The sequence below is a fragment of the Erythranthe guttata genome, chromosome 13 (assembly GCF_056151865.1).
Source record: "Erythranthe guttata isolate IM_541 chromosome 13, IM_541, whole genome shotgun sequence".
NCBI classification, from domain to species: Eukaryota; Viridiplantae; Streptophyta; class Magnoliopsida; order Lamiales; family Phrymaceae; genus Erythranthe; species Erythranthe guttata.
Window position 1 is genome coordinate 6,255,514 of NC_142545.1, and position 15,595 is coordinate 6,271,108.

A 15,595-nucleotide genomic window follows, 5' to 3' on the forward strand; every position below is an offset into this window, starting at 1 on the left:
TGCCCTGATACCTTAATATGCTCCAATTTTATCCTTAATTTAATTTAACCTCAATTTGACCCCAAATTTCACAAATTATTCAATTTTGACCCAAAACGTTTTTTTTTCAAACAATATTTTTTGCCGATGGATTCCGGCATTGTCTTTTCGATTATTTTTTTTATTTTTTATTTTTTTTCTGTAACATTTTTTTTTCGTTTAAACAACAATATTGTTGTGATTGACAATAATATTAACTATATTACTGTTAAACACAACAAAATTAACTAAACTACATTTTAACACAATAATTTTGCTATATTAATCTCTAGCACGGTAATATTAACACAACAAAACTCATTATTATTGTGTAATAGAGTAATATTACTATGTTGACCGTTCAACAAATGTAAACATAATAAAAAGATCAAAGAATTAATATTATTGTGACTGACAGTAATATTACTATAACAACAGTAATATTACCATCAACCACAGTAATATTACAATAATAGACAGTAATATTATTACGTTACTCCATGAATAACTCAAACAAATAAAAAAATCCAAACAAAATAATAATAATGATGTGGTTGACAGCAATATTACTATAACAACAGTAATATTACCGTCAACCACAGTAATATTATTGTGTTTACAGTAATATTACAATAATAGACAGTAATATTATTACGTTACTCCGCGAATAACTCAAACAAAACAAAAAACCCAAAAAAATAATAATATTGATGTTGTTGACAGTAATATTATTGTGTTTACAGTTACTTTACTGTCAACGACAGTAAATTGACTTGTCAACAAATCAAACAAAATAAAAAAAAAATAACAAAAAATAAAAAATAATAATAATACGTTAATTTACTGTCAACGGCAGAACAATGACATAAATGTATTGTCAACGGCAGTACAATTACGTTAATTAACTGTCATTGACAGTATAATTACGTTAATTTACTGTCAGTGACAACACAATTACGGTCAACGTTTAGCGGCAGACGTAAAAAAAAAATCTAAAAAAACTACTAAAAAAGTCAACGCCAGAGGCCGGCGGCGGAAAAAAACAGACCAGAAAAAAGAAAAAAAAAATCAACGTCGGAGACCGGCGAAAAAATCCGGAAGAAAAAAAAGAAAAAAAAAAACCGAAAAGTCAACATAGGAATCCGGCGGCAAAAAAAAAATTGAAAAAAAAAAAGTTTTTGAAAAAAAAAGTCAAAATTGGATTTTTGTGGTAAAAATTGGATTTTTGTGGTCAAATTGATTAAATTGGGATTACAATTAAGAATTGAGTATAAATGGTTGGGGGTAATATTGTCATATACATGAATGTTTCCTTTATTTATAATAAATATTAAAGAGACGAGCTTATTGGTGAAAGATATATAACCCCTAAACCTTGAATAATAAAAATGTGGTTGGGGATTATGCACTAAAACCCTATTTTTTAATTATAATCTGAAATTTTATTATTTTAGTGCCAATATTTAAGGAGGAAATGTTGCAATAAAATTTTATATCTACAAATCACTTCAACCGTTGACTCAGCAGCCTTTGTAGAATATCATCCGCAATATTTCGATGGAAATTTTTATTTAATTTTTAAAATTTTATTTGGCTGTAAACATATAAGCCTCTGTTTTATTCGTGTCCAAATTGTAGACAAGTAAGAAAATATCGGGACATATCAATAATCATCACTCAATGACAAAAATATCCGATGAGATATATAATAATAATAATCCCTCTTAATTAAATTGAGTTGAATTTCGACTACAAATAAATTAATTAGCAACCAACCCCTTGTGCAGAGTGCAGTGTGTTTATTATCTATATCAATGGAGAGTGAATCTGTAAGAAGAAGAGCGAATGTTATTTCATCCCATTTATCAGCTTCTCCTTTTCAAGATTTATCACCCTCTGCCACCCACCTTTTTCCAATGGTACTTTACTTTCTATATATATATATATATATAATATATATATATACACTACTTCTTGCATATTTATTTATATATTTATTAGTTTTTTCTTACCAGAAATATTAGTTCAATAGATTTTCTGTTATTTAGAATATATTGGCTGCCTTAGCTTTTACTGAAATCATTTAGGCCTTTTGGTTTGTGTTATTTTGAAACAAAAGCAACAAAAAGAAGAAAGAAAAAAGAAACAAAAGAATTGACTATTGTATAAAGAAACAGGGAATACCTCTAAGCCTGATCTAAATTAGTTATAGTATAACAGAATATATAACTGCATCACTATTTCTCGTCGTTTTGAACACGAAATTTTTGCCATCTAAACGAAAAATTCGAACTTTTGGAATGAGGAACTTGTCAAACTTTTGTACCTCTGAGCACCGGACAACGTACAAAAGTATACGCCGGCCGTTAAGACGAGGTAGCCTGTTGGTAAGCACCTTGCACCTAAGCACATTTGGTCATGGGTTCGAGAAACGAGGAGGGGAATTGGGGAAACAGTAACTGTCCTCTCTCTTTAAATTATATAACTAATTGCCAACCGAAATGATGCATCAAATTTTTTGAAATAAACTTCACGGTTTGTTAGTAGCTTAATGGAGGTAACCGTCAAGAAACAAATAGCATGATTTTAATGCAACCGCTAGAAAAAACCGATGACAATATTATTTCCATCTCTTAGGCCCCGTTTGGTTGCCAAGATAAGCCATGATTAACTAAATAGTTGGACTTAATTTGATGTTTGGTATCCTCAATAACTTGCCGGGTCGACCCGCCAAAATTATATAATCATGGCTTATCTTGTCTTATCTTGGCTTATCTTGCATTTTAATGAGTTTTTTTTGTTGGACCTTTCAAGCTCCAATAAAATAATTGGGTCTCATTAGATTATTTAGTCTTATCTTGGCTAATCTTATCTTGTCAACCAAACGGGGCCTTAGTGTTTTAAGTAAGCTCCCCTCCTTGTTATTTTGTTCTCGATAACCCGTAGAGAAGAATATTCCATAATACTTTTGAGTGTTTATTTATTATTTATTATTTTTTTCTATTGCTATACTATATAAATTTAGAGCTGTAGCAACGGTCTGAATTCTGTAATGCGGAGGTGTGACAACCGAACGTTCTTTGCTCGTCAAGGTTCTAATTCTCAAGGTTTCTACATGAGACAAGCCTCAACCGACCAGGTCAGAACGATGTCAAAGGGCGTTTTAGTCATTTCGTATGTTTGTTAATTTCCTAATTATAATATTTTTACATAAAATTGATGTAATTCGGTTATTTACCGAACCAAGTCGTTTATTCAGTTCGGTAAATGGTATGAAAATGTTGGCGCACCGAAATTTTGGTTCGGTTTTACCGATTTAATATCCCTAAATTTACCTCTAAAGGGGTATTTTCGTAAGATAATATATAGTTGAGGGGTGGCTGTAATTACCCAAACATGAGGGGGGTTTTCGTAATTTGACCATAACTCAGGGGTGGCCGTAATTTGCCCTAATTCTTATGGCTGACTGACTACATTTGCACAGGCAAAGGGATGTAATAATGCTCTTGAAGCACCTGCATTTTCAAGACCTGCAGCTAAGGTTGAAGGAAACCAATCTGCGGTACAAGGTTTCGTAAATGCCGACCCTAATCTAGAAGCTCCCATGTTTGCAAGGCCAAATCGTAAATATTCTGGCCTTGCATCGAAGGGTGAGTCAACGTGGTTGTTTGACTTTTTTTTTAATTCATATCTCGAGATGTATTTCTTTCATCGCTTAATTAGTCTTTTCAATAACATTAATACATCTCTTGCATTATTAATACATCCCTCAGGATTTGATTGGTCACCGAGAATGGATGTTGTAGAATCTGGATTGAGTTACGTTGTTACGTTAGAAATTCCCGGTGTTAGTATTGACAACATAAAAGTGGAGGTCGATGACCATACGTAAGATATACATATATATGCCATCTTTATAATTGATTTCGATGTTAATATTTTTTTTTTATTTTAAGAAAGTTTAGATGACAAAGATCATACGAACGAATGCTGGAATTGAATATCTTGTTTTGTATGTGACAGATTGATTGTAAACGGGACTCGGAAAAACTGGTCTTGTGGTGCGGCGTGTTCGAATAAGTCTTATCACACAAGGGAGATTTCAGAGGGTCCATACAGAATTGTATGGCCACTTCCCACTAATGCAAACAAGGACAATGTTTCAGCTGAAATTCAGTAAGTTTAATTCTGCTTTAGTAATAATATATAGGGTAAATTACAACCACCCCGAGGTATGGTCAATTTACGAAATCCCCCCTCATGTTTGGGTAATTACAACCACCCCCTCAACTATAAATCTGCTTACACGTCCACCCTTGCTGTTTCAAATTTAGTAGAATCTTCGAGATTATATGGAATATTATCACTTTTGTATCCGTTTTATCATATTCGAACTCCACATTTTAAAGCAAGATGATCATAAAATGTGTTTTTTGGCTTGTATATATCAGATTGTGGTGCATCAGAAACTGTATTTTTACATAAAACGAGTACAAACTAAAGCACATTCCACGAAATCTAGATGATTATGTTGAATTTGACACCATAAGGGTAGATGTGTAAGAAAAAATCATAGTTGGGGGTAGATGTAATTATCCAAACAAGAGGGTTTTTTTTTGTAAATTGACCATACCTTAGGGATGGTTGTAATTTACCCTAATATATATTGGCAAAGCTAGCTAGCTAGTAAATTGGCATCTAATTATGTATGTTATCTTTAATATTGATTTTAATTTGCAGGGATGGGCTTCTTCGGATTACGATTCCGAAACTTTCGGGGCTAAGGTGGCTGAGGAAGGCATACATGTAGGTTAAAAATATATACAGATATACAGTTACTACTATGTGTTAATTAGCAATGCCTATTGCATCTTAGTTCACTTCTTTTGTTATCAATCTCATATTGTTAATATGCACTAGTGTAACATATGATACATAAAAAGTAATGTTTATAAATAATGGAGTTTATGTATATACAAATATTGCACTTTTTATGAGTATTTTCTAGCAGCATGCCCCGAATTTGTGCTATTGTACAAGACAAATCAATATTTATATTTCTTAAGTGCTTGAGACAAAGATCATAAGAAGCAACATAAACCTACGCAAATCGAGACGGTCATCTCGATTTTGCCTTGAAATCACATACAGCCGTCCGAGTCGATGAAGAGGAGGAAATTGCTTACGCAAATTGAGACGGCCGTCCCAGTTTCTTCACCACAGTTCGGACGGCCGTCCGGGAAGGCGAATTTGCATAGGAAGGGAATTTTAATTGCACAAGGAAATCACTTATTTTCAACCAAGTCTTGGCACCTTATAAATAGCAACCTCAAGCACGAAAATAAAGATTTTTTATGCAATCTTAGAGCGCAGAACTACAGGCGAAGACGAAGACAATCGAAGATTCAATTGCATAGTTTTTCTTACTTTATTTATGAACTTGTATTATTAATTATAAGAATGACTACGAGTGCTAAACTCTTAGTCTCTAGGATTTTATTCAAACCAAAGTGGGATTTGTGAACTCAGTTCTATGATTTTATTCAACTTTTAATTTCGGATTACTTCTTCTACTTGTTTATTAAGTGCATGAAACTGACCACTTTATTTGCTTTATTGTTATTATTGAATACATGAATCGGAAGATCGGTTCAACAATTAGAATTGTGGTAGAAGAAATTTTATTGTGTTAGCATATGAATATAGTTATCCTCCTAGGTAGCCATTATTAAGATTTGTGCTTAATCTTTGTTCTTTATTTAATAACGTAGGAATGCAGTAATTCATTCTAGAATAATAGAATCATAATACACGCGAAAACATGTTATAATTAATTTAACATCTCAGGTTAGTAATCCGTGTTAATTCCTTGCATAATTGAGGGAATCGGAGGATCGATCAATAATCACATAGGGGAAAGATAAAATCGTAGGGTTTTCTTGTAAAACCCCGCGTTTTCGATACCCTGTTTCCGTATTTTTCCTCTTGTCTCCTTTACATGAATATGTGTTGGACGTGCGAATTTTTATTTTTTTAATAATTATTTAAACTGGGAGGGGTGGTTTTTTTGTAATTTTCAGACTTAGATCAAAGGGTGTTAAGTTCAAAGGTGTGAAAACTAACGGCGAGGGTCACATTGAGACAATTTTTCAAGTACAAGGGGACGAATCGATGCAATTGAGTGTATAAGGGGATAAAGTGGTATCGACCCAAAGTATAAGGGGGCAAATCGATGCAATTGAGTGTAAAGTGGGGTAAAGTGGTATCGAGGCAAAGTACAAGGGGGCAAATCGATGCAATATATTGAGAGTAGAAGGGGGTAAAGTGATATCGAACCAAAGTACAAGGAGGCAAATCGATACAATTGAGAGTAGAAGGGGTAAAGTGATAAGGAACCAAAGTACAAGAGGGGAAAGTGGCATTTACCCTAAAATTTAAGCAGTCTATACAACAAGCAAAGCCATTTTTATGAAATCTTAGAGCTTTATGAATATTCAAACCAATCATAACGTGTACATGTAATGCATCAACTTTCAGGAAATAAATACTCCAATAGATGAAAAGACAATTTCATCATAGTTTCAACTTTCAATAAAAACTGGGAGCCCTCTCATCAGTAATTGTTACTGCATTAATTAACTTACATTTTGATCAAATGCTGATTTTTCAACTAATCTAGAAAACATCACTAAATTGAATGAAAATTAAACTTACGTTCCTTGATGTAACAATGACCCTTGGTCTTAATTTTTAGACCTTATAAAAAGAGTAAGGGAGGGTCGAATTCTTTTATTCACATTTTTCACTTGCACAACCAACACACAACAAATTAAATTAATGTCTAATTCCAAAGATGTTAAGTTCTCCTTAAGAGTTTTTTTGCACAAACAGAAAACCAAAGTTCTTTTCGCCGAAGTTGAAAGTGATTTTGCGGATGTTTTGTTAAGCTTTTTGACATTGCCATTGGGAACAATCGTGAGGGTACTGAAGAAGCACTACGGAGAAGGTCAAGAGACACATGTCGTCAATATTGGAAGCTTAACCAATTTGTACGACAGCTTATCGAATCTCGACGGTGTCTATTTCTGGACAGAGGGTTGTAAGGAGGTGCTCCTCAATCCCACAAGTTCATTCCGAGACGAATGTCGTAAACTGAAACTTGATATAAGTGAAACTCAGCCCACTGAACATTTCACTTGTCCGTTACCGAAATGTTATGCATCTTGTAATATGGATTGTTTAAGTGTGTACTATGATACTTCAGAATGTAATTGTGGAAGAAAAAGGGTAAGAAAAATAGGTCCTCAAGCTATTAATCGTGCTGGTGGAATTTTTACCGTCGATATAGCGTCGTTTATTATCTCTGACGATCTTCGGGTATTCCCTAATTCGACTGGCTTCATTCACACACTCAGAAATCTTGGCATAACCGACATGGATTTGGGTGAGCTAAGGATTGTGACTTTTGGGTTCAGTGAGGTTAGTTTTTTTTTTTTTTATTATTCTTTCTTGATTATTAATAATCTCTATTCTATTTTGTATATATTCACCTTTTTTTTTGTTATGTTATTTTTTTTTTTTGTTAAGTAGATTATGGATTTGCTTAAGGGATCGTTATTCTCCGGTACTCCACTGTCCGATGTTATACTCAACAAAAGACAGGTTGATCATTTTGCCACGGTAAAATGTGAACCAAGAATTTTATCTCTGAAGGAGAAAGAAGCAACTTCTAACTCAAAGAAGATAATTTTGAAAATTATGGTACGAAAGTCTACCAATAAGTTGTTGTTTGCTCGAGCAGGGCAAGATTTTATGGATTTTCTTTGTAGTTTGTTTGCCATCCCTTTTGGAGCAGTTGAATACCTTTTGGGTGGCAATACATCTCTTAAGGCTATAGACAATTTATACAGAAGCATAGTGATGTTTATTGATGAAAGTCATCTAGCAACACCATATATCAAAAATAGGCTAATCGAAGGGAAGTTGCGTCACGGTTATATTTCCAAATTTCAAATTCTTCCTCTCAGTGAAGAAAGATTTTGCTATGGTGATGGTTATGTACCCGAAATGAGCAATTTTTCTTCTGTCAATTTTGTGAAAGGACCGGGGAAATATATTAGGGGACCGACAATGTATAAGATAACTGATGATTTAACTGCAACACCTTTTTGTATGGCCTCAATTCTTTTGGGTTTCAAGGAGCAGAATATTCATTTATCCGACGTACAGGAACTGGAGCTTGAGATAGGGCTACAAGAGGTACTAAAATACCCTTTTCTTTTCTTTTTTTTTTTTTTTTTTTTTTTTTTTTAATTCATAGATAATAAAAACATGTATTTTAATTTTTGTTTGTAGGCTTTGAGTATATTGAAGGCATCTCTTACATCTGCTTCTGCTCTAACCAATGGCCTCATGACCAATATCCCGTTAAAAAAGTAGCCTAAGCAACTAACTGTAGAGTTGCCTCCATCTGAAGATGTAAATGTTATCAGTTGTTTAAAGCTGAATTATTTAATCTTTTTGGAACTTTTATCCAATTGTTTCTTAATTCATAATTTATCTGTCACTAATTATCCAATTGTGTGAGAGCTTCATATGTCACTCCTATTACAAGTATTCTCAGGAGCTGGAAAATATTACGAGAAATTCGTTGAATTAAGGTCAATTAACAAGAAAATCCCTCATCTATCCGTCATTACGCAAAACTTCTTGAAGTTGGTTGTCGTCTTACATTGTTCCCATTCTAGTGTAAATTTGAAAATATTCGTCAATATTTTATCCTAAAACCAGACCTTAAATTGTGATTTTACAAGTTATATTGAATTGTATACATACTTTAGTTTCTAACTATATTTGTAAAAGTATCTTACAGCCTTAATTAAGCAGATTTATATAAAGAAAACGTGCTGATTAAGAACATAAATGTTATGATAATCTTTTTTTGACTGAAAATAAATAGTATGCAAACTATACGACTCACAAGGCATAATATCGAGTAAAAAGCGTTGACAAGGGATGCAAACTCGTGTCATTTGCACTGACTCTCTTGCTCCACAAACAGGGATGAAACAACTTATTTTAGGAGTACTGAAAAGCAATAACTTTATCTGCAAATACAAAAAATTAAATTATGATCAATATCAACGCTATTTCATTTGGGAGTAAGTCTGTAATAATGATATGAGACAATATAATCACGTGGCTCGTGACTAATTTTTTTTTTCTTTTTTCTAGTCTGTTTTTTCAACCGCCGGATTCGGCGGATTCTGGCGTTGACCGCCGATCTCGGGCTTGGACTTTTTTTTGTTTTTTTTTTGGTCTGTTTTTTCCGCCGCCGGTGTCCGGCGTTGAATTGGTTTAGTGTTTTTTTTTCTCATAAAATTTTTATCCGTGTTTTTACGTCCGCCACTAAATGTTGACCGTAAATGTACTGTCATTAACAATAATTATAGTGTCACTGACAATACATTAACGTAATTATACTGTCGCTGACAGTACATTAACGTAATTGTGCTGTCGTTGACAGTACAATTAGAATCAACGACAATATTATTATTTTTTTGGGTTTTTTTTTTGTTTTTTTGATTTGTTGACAAGTCAACGTAATTATATTATTGTCGTTGACAGTAAAATAACTGTAAATACAATAATATTACTGTAAACCACATTAATATTAATATTTTCTTGGGTTTTTTTGTTTTGTTTGAGTTGTTGACGGGACGGGGTACCGTAATAATATTACTATCTACTATTGTAATTTTACAGTAAAAACAATAATATTACTGTGATTGACGGTAATATTACTGTTGTTACAGTAATACTACTGTCAGCAACAATAATATTAATTCTTTTGGCCTTTTATTATGTTTATATTTGTTGAACGGTCAACATATTAAAATTACTCTATTACAAAATAATAATGACTTTTAATGTGTTAATATTATTGTGCTAGAGATTAATATAGTAATATTACTGTGTTAAACTATAGTATAATTAATATTACTGTCAACCACAAAAATATTGTTGTTTAAACGGGGGGCAAAAAGATTTTAAAGAAAAAAAAAATGTCAACACCGGAGACCGGCGGTCAACGGCGGTGACGGCAAAATTGTGTTTTGGGTCAAAATTGAATAATTTGTGGAATTTGGGGTCAAATTGAGGTTATATTAAATTAAATGATGAAATTATAGCGTATTAAAATGTGAGGTGCTATTTTAGTCTTTTACAAACCTCTGGACCATGTGTGGACTTTTTTGTAAAAGAGTTTTTTGTCTGCAACCCTTTATGAATAAGTACCCATTGATGGGCTTATTTGTAAAGTGTCGAAAAAATAATTTCCTAATGTTTTCATCTTCCTACACGATTTTTCACAAACCAAACAAAGCCTAGAAGAATCATTTATTTATTTATTTATTTATTTTAAGGGTCCATTAGATATACACCCCTCATATGAAATCTTCATTTGAGATACCCCTGCAGAGGCAAAAGTACTATTGTGCCCTTATTTGCAATTTTCGCCTAACTGCATTCAACATTTTCACCAACTGCATTTATCATTTTGGACATGCATTTAGTATTTTTGTACTGCATATATCATAATTTTTAATTAATTTTTTTTTTATTCCTGTATATATATTGTACCTTTATTATTATTATTATTATTGTATTTTTTTATAATTTTTTTTAATATTTCAATTTTTTTTAATTTGTTTAATTTTTTTTAATTTTTTTTCATTTTAATTTTTTTAATTTTAATTTTTTTTAATTTTAATTTTTCTAATTTTTTTATTAATTCAAATTTTGGTAAAATTACTGAACTGAAAGTATACTACACATGACTACAATGTACCACAAGTTCAATAGTCATGTATAGTTATATTTAGCAAGGCTGTAAAAAGCGGTAATCGGGTCGGAGGCGGTCAGGGACAGACTCACGATTAATCGGTGCGGCGGTGATTAATCGGTGATTAATCGGTGATAAATCGGAAATAAATCGATTTTTAAAATTTAATATAATATATTTCTAGATATTATTTGTAAATACTCAAAACATATATAAAAAGATATTTAAACATAGTTATATCTCCATCATGTATATATCTTAATAAAATAATAAAATTTTAATAATAATAAGATCATAATACATAAATATCCTTATAAAATATAAATAATTATTTTTTTTAATTTACATTTATTCTTGAACATTCCTAACATATATCATTAGTTCTTTAACAATAACAGTTAACATAAACAAAAGAAAACATAAGTTCATATTTTGTTTATTAAAATCCCAACTTTTATTTTGAATTATTTAAATAAAAAAAAAAAATGATTTTTTGTCGATTTTTGCCACCGAAGTTTGACCCGCCATAAAGGTTTGACCGCCTCGGACCGCCTCAAACCGCCTAAAACCGCCTCACAGGCAAAAAACCGATTTTTCAAACTTTTACACTAAAATCGTAAAGGTTTTTGACCCCCTCCGCCTCGGAGACCGATTAATCGGCCGCCTCGGCCGATTTTTAGAACACTGATATTTAGTCATGTACTATCTTTTTACCTCAAAATTCATCTACACCAAAAAATAAAATTCACAATTGAGATCTTGATATTATAAATCAACTAACAAACAAAAAATGAAAAAATACAATCACATGCATATATTCTTCAAACATGAACAAGTATTATTGTACATTAAAAAACCTATAGCAAACATATAATAACTGTATGTTACAACATACACAGGTGACTATAGTTATCTACAATTATCTATAGTTATATATAGTTATATATAGTGACATAAAGTCTAGACTACTGTAGCATGAATCCAACTTCACAAGGCACTTCATCGCATCTTATTCTCTGCATGTCATAAAATTATAATAAAAGCAAAATCTGCGACAATAAAATACGAGTTAAATAGCAAAATGGAACATGTTAGATCACATGAAAAAAAAAAAAAAACATGATATTTTTTTTGTTGATAAATTTTCTGAACTGAAATCAACTACAAATGACTATAGTATACTACAAGTCCTATAGTCATGTATAGTTATATGTAGCCATGACTATACATGACTACATACGACTGTATATGACTTAGAGGGTGTTTGGCTAAGCTTATTTTAAACAGCTGATAAGCTCTTACGTCTGATAAGATATTTTAAGAGCTGATAAGCTGTTACATCTTATTTTTAGGATTAATTTTTTGAGTGTTTGGATAATTGGCTTATTTCTTATTTTAACTTATTAATAGATCTTAAATAAAAAGGTGGGGTAGAGGTACTTATTTAAAAAGATCTTATTTGCTCTCCAACAGCTTATTTTAAAAAAAATTAAGATCTTTTTCTAAAAATTTACCAAACACTTTGGAAGAGCTTATAAGCTCTAAAACATCTTATAAGCTCCTTTTAACATCTTATAATCTTAGCCAAACACCCTCTAAATATAACTGTATATTCACCTGACTCAAATCACCCATTCTAAGTAACCACTACTGATCAAATTTCTACTACAGACAATAAAATCTCTCACACTTGAGGCATTTTGAATCATCTTCAAATAAATACAAAAAATAAATTATATATGATTTATAATAAAAAATCAAATTAATCCAAAGAAACATATTTTAATATTAATTGTTCACAGATCTTCAAAAACATAATAGATCTCGTTTTTTTTTATAAATGCAGTAAATATATACAAATCAAACACCACCGGTTCCAGATATGAAATTCACCATTAGATCTGACTAGACATCGTCGGATCACAATTTGAAATTATCGAATTCAGTTGGTTTTCATAAAAAAAAACAATAAAAAAGGTGAACCGTGATATGAATTCAGATTTTAAAAAAATAAATTAAAAATGAATGGATATTCATAAATTAAAAAAATAACTTAAAAATGTGAAATGGATGGTTTAATACAGAGTTCAAGGCGGTGGGAGGAGCAACAACGGCCGGCACAAGGCGGTAGCGGAGCAGCGGCGCAAGGCGGTGGCGGAGCAGGAGAACAACCAGTGGCGGCGGAGCAGGAGAACAACCAGTGGCGGAGCAGCGGCCCAAGGCGGTGGTGGAGCAGCGACGGTGGGCGGTGAGAGAGAGAAGAGAACAAGTGTGTTGAGAGGGAGAGGAGAAAACGTGGGAGAAAGGAGAGAGAAGAGAAAATGGCTGGAAGGAGGGAGAGAGAAAATAATGAGAGTTGAGAGAGAGGGTTAGGATTTCAAATTTTAACTAAAAGGGCAAAACGGGTATTTCAATTTGTCTCGTGGTCTATTAAATTAAGATTAGAATTTGGATCTTTGACTAAGGAAGAAAAATTCATAGGTCCTATTCCTATATATTTTCAAAACTAGGGGTATCCAACATTTCCCCTTATTTTAAATTATTAGTTGTATATAACAACAGTTGTATCAATGAGAAAAGGCAGAAGATCAGTTCTGTAAGGACAATTTAATCTCTTAAATTTCAATCTGCTAGTACTATTATTAGACGTTCACTTTTTTAGTGATTGACTGGTAATGGCACGGTTTTTTCGGTACTTGATATGCTTAATTGGGCCAGCCCAATAAACATACAATTTTTCAATTTACTGGTCCACGAGCCCGATTTAAATGAACACTATTACGAAAGCTCAATCACCTTCGTTTGGGCCCACCAAATTAACCTTAGCCCAATCGACAATATAGAAATAACGATTTAATTCATTTATTAAAGATACGCCCTATTATCTGAGTAATGCTATAATTTGTATTCTCTCAACTATTTCTACAATCCGCACGTCTGACTTGAGCGTCGGAGGGGTTTCCGTCGGATCAACCCCCGATCGACCTAGTTCACGTATTCTCTGTTCGCAGGTATCTCAGGGCCACCTAGCACGTGAGCAGTGATCCACTTTGCTCTCCTAGCTCCCTCTATCACAACAACTTAAGGTGATCTAATTTTTAGCATCATCATAATGGCGCCGTCTGTGGGAAGGCCTTCAAGATCACGTAGCGCGCATGATGTCCCTGAGTCATCTACTCGGAGAGAACGTGACAATGCTAACAACCTCCTACCTCGCTGAGGCTCTGGCTTGCCACTTCCTCCTCGTAATCAGGATCCACCTCGTGATGTCCAGATAAATCCCCGCAGGTTCCACCACTCCCCGCTCCTCGAACGGTTCAAATAACCGAAGAGGCCCTGCAACACATGATTGCGGAAGCTTCAACTCGTGCTGCCACTGAAGTAGTGACACAATACATCGCCACAGCGGGAGTCAACGCTTCTCCTGCAGCTCCACCCATGGCACAATGACCTCCACCGCCACCGGATACCACATCCACCTCATGTTAGAGTAGGTGACCAACAAGCCAACATGTGGCTGTGGTCTTTCGTATTTATTATTGTAATAAACGAACCTTTATTCGTATTAATGATAAAACAACTTGGCATTCTATATCTTTGTCCCTTTGTCACAAGCATAGATATAGTCCTTACAGTTATTACAAGTACTAGTAATTGATCGTTAGGATCGTGAGATATTTACTTAAGTATTATAACTGTTAAACATGTTCCTAGTCGAAGGGTTACGCCACCAATGAGGATATCGGCCTTTCCCATTAAGAGACTAGCACTTAGTGTATGTGTACTGCATCTCATCAGTAAACGGTATTGTGATATCGGCATGCATAAGTGGGTGCTCGTAAGTTGACGAGTTCACTGAACTCCCTCACCCTAGAAATCTCTAAGTGGTTCCCAATAATCGAGTAGAGATATCTATGGTATAGTTGTACACCATTAGTCCTTATGACCTAGACATCACCGTGACTTCACTAGAGGACCAGCTGTATCGTGACCTGTCCCTGAGTTCCACCGAGGACCATCCCAAGGGCCAGTGTTCGTGCAGTCCGAAATCTAGTGGGAGGTGTGTGCATTGTAGTCGGGGATTCGATCACTAGAATAGTCTTGGATGTCCTGTGTGTTCTGAAAGTTTGTAATCATTCTAAGTGTCTGGCCAGAGCTGACTAAGTGATGATTAGAGAATTCGATTCTCTAAGTCATGCACGTAACGATTACAACACTTGGAACGACCGCACCGTCATTGAACATATAAAGAGGTCTCGACGAACCAATGCCTCAAGTTCAATCGGGGCATATGAATCGAAGGGACCGTAATGTACGTTAACTATATCTGAAGGTTCTTGCAGGCACTTCATTTTTATCTAGGGAATCATGACGCGTAGTTGCTAGACGCCAATCTTGATTCGTTGGGTGATTAAGGTGAAACGAGCTTCATCTTAATCGTAACTCTAAGGGACGAGTTTTGACCACAAAGGGTTGTGGGCCCACGGCTAGCTTACACCTGAACCATCGAGGGTCACACTGCTCGTGCACATGAGATCTTTGGATAAATGGTCAGAGATAAAATAGTTTATCTTTGCATGATTGGAAGTCAATATGATTGGGTCGAACATTCGTAATTTGGAATTATGAATGAGAATAAGAAAAGGAAAAGAATAGACGAACATTGTAGTGGACTTTCTAAATCGGGAAGTTTCCAAATTTAGAAAGTGCACTGAACTAGGGTTTCCACTTTTG

The 15,595-nt window shown here is 33.7% G+C and overlaps 2 protein-coding genes across 2 annotated transcripts; both read left to right on the forward strand.

Annotated features, from left to right (window-relative positions):
* Positions 1-1,622: 1,622 nt before the first annotated feature.
* Positions 1,623-5,015, forward strand: ACD32.1 (alpha-crystallin domain 32.1). The gene is made up of 6 exons (XM_088811567.1): positions 1,623-1,937; positions 3,044-3,157; positions 3,503-3,668; positions 3,792-3,906; positions 4,042-4,194; positions 4,759-5,015. Exons 1-6 carry the CDS (start codon positions 1,833-1,835, stop codon positions 4,826-4,828), a joined length of 723 nt encoding a protein of 240 aa, XP_088667693.1. The 5' UTR covers positions 1,623-1,832; the 3' UTR covers positions 4,829-5,015.
* A 1,840-nt stretch (positions 5,016-6,855) lies between these two features.
* Positions 6,856-14,311, forward strand: LOC105964378 (uncharacterized). Its single transcript, XM_088812343.1, has 5 exons — positions 6,856-7,497; positions 7,609-8,277; positions 8,374-8,453; positions 12,946-13,102; positions 14,150-14,311. The coding sequence occupies exons 1-5, from the start codon at positions 6,856-6,858 to the stop codon at positions 14,309-14,311; spliced, it is 1,710 nt and encodes a 569-aa protein (XP_088668469.1).
* Positions 14,312-15,595: the final 1,284 nt, after the last annotated feature.

Bases quoted from the DNA above. Each gene is read 5' to 3' on its own strand.
- ACD32.1 (XM_088811567.1), top strand. From the start codon at position 1,833: ATGGAGAGTGAATCTGTAAGAAGAAGAGCGAATGTTATTTCATCCCAT. The intron at 3,158-3,502 runs GTCAGAACGATG...ACATTTGCACAG, and splicing joins GACAAGCCTCAACCGACCAG to GCAAAGGGATGTAATAATGC. The intron at 4,195-4,758 runs GTAAGTTTAATT...TTTAATTTGCAG, and splicing joins AATGTTTCAGCTGAAATTCA to GGATGGGCTTCTTCGGATTA.
- LOC105964378 (XM_088812343.1), top strand. From the start codon at position 6,856: ATGTCTAATTCCAAAGATGTTAAGTTCTCCTTAAGAGTTTTTTTGCAC. The intron at 8,454-12,945 runs GTAGCCTAAGCA...GGTTTAATACAG, and splicing joins ACCAATATCCCGTTAAAAAA to AGTTCAAGGCGGTGGGAGGA. The intron at 13,103-14,149 runs GTGGGCGGTGAG...AAATCCCCGCAG, and splicing joins GCGGTGGTGGAGCAGCGACG to GTTCCACCACTCCCCGCTCC.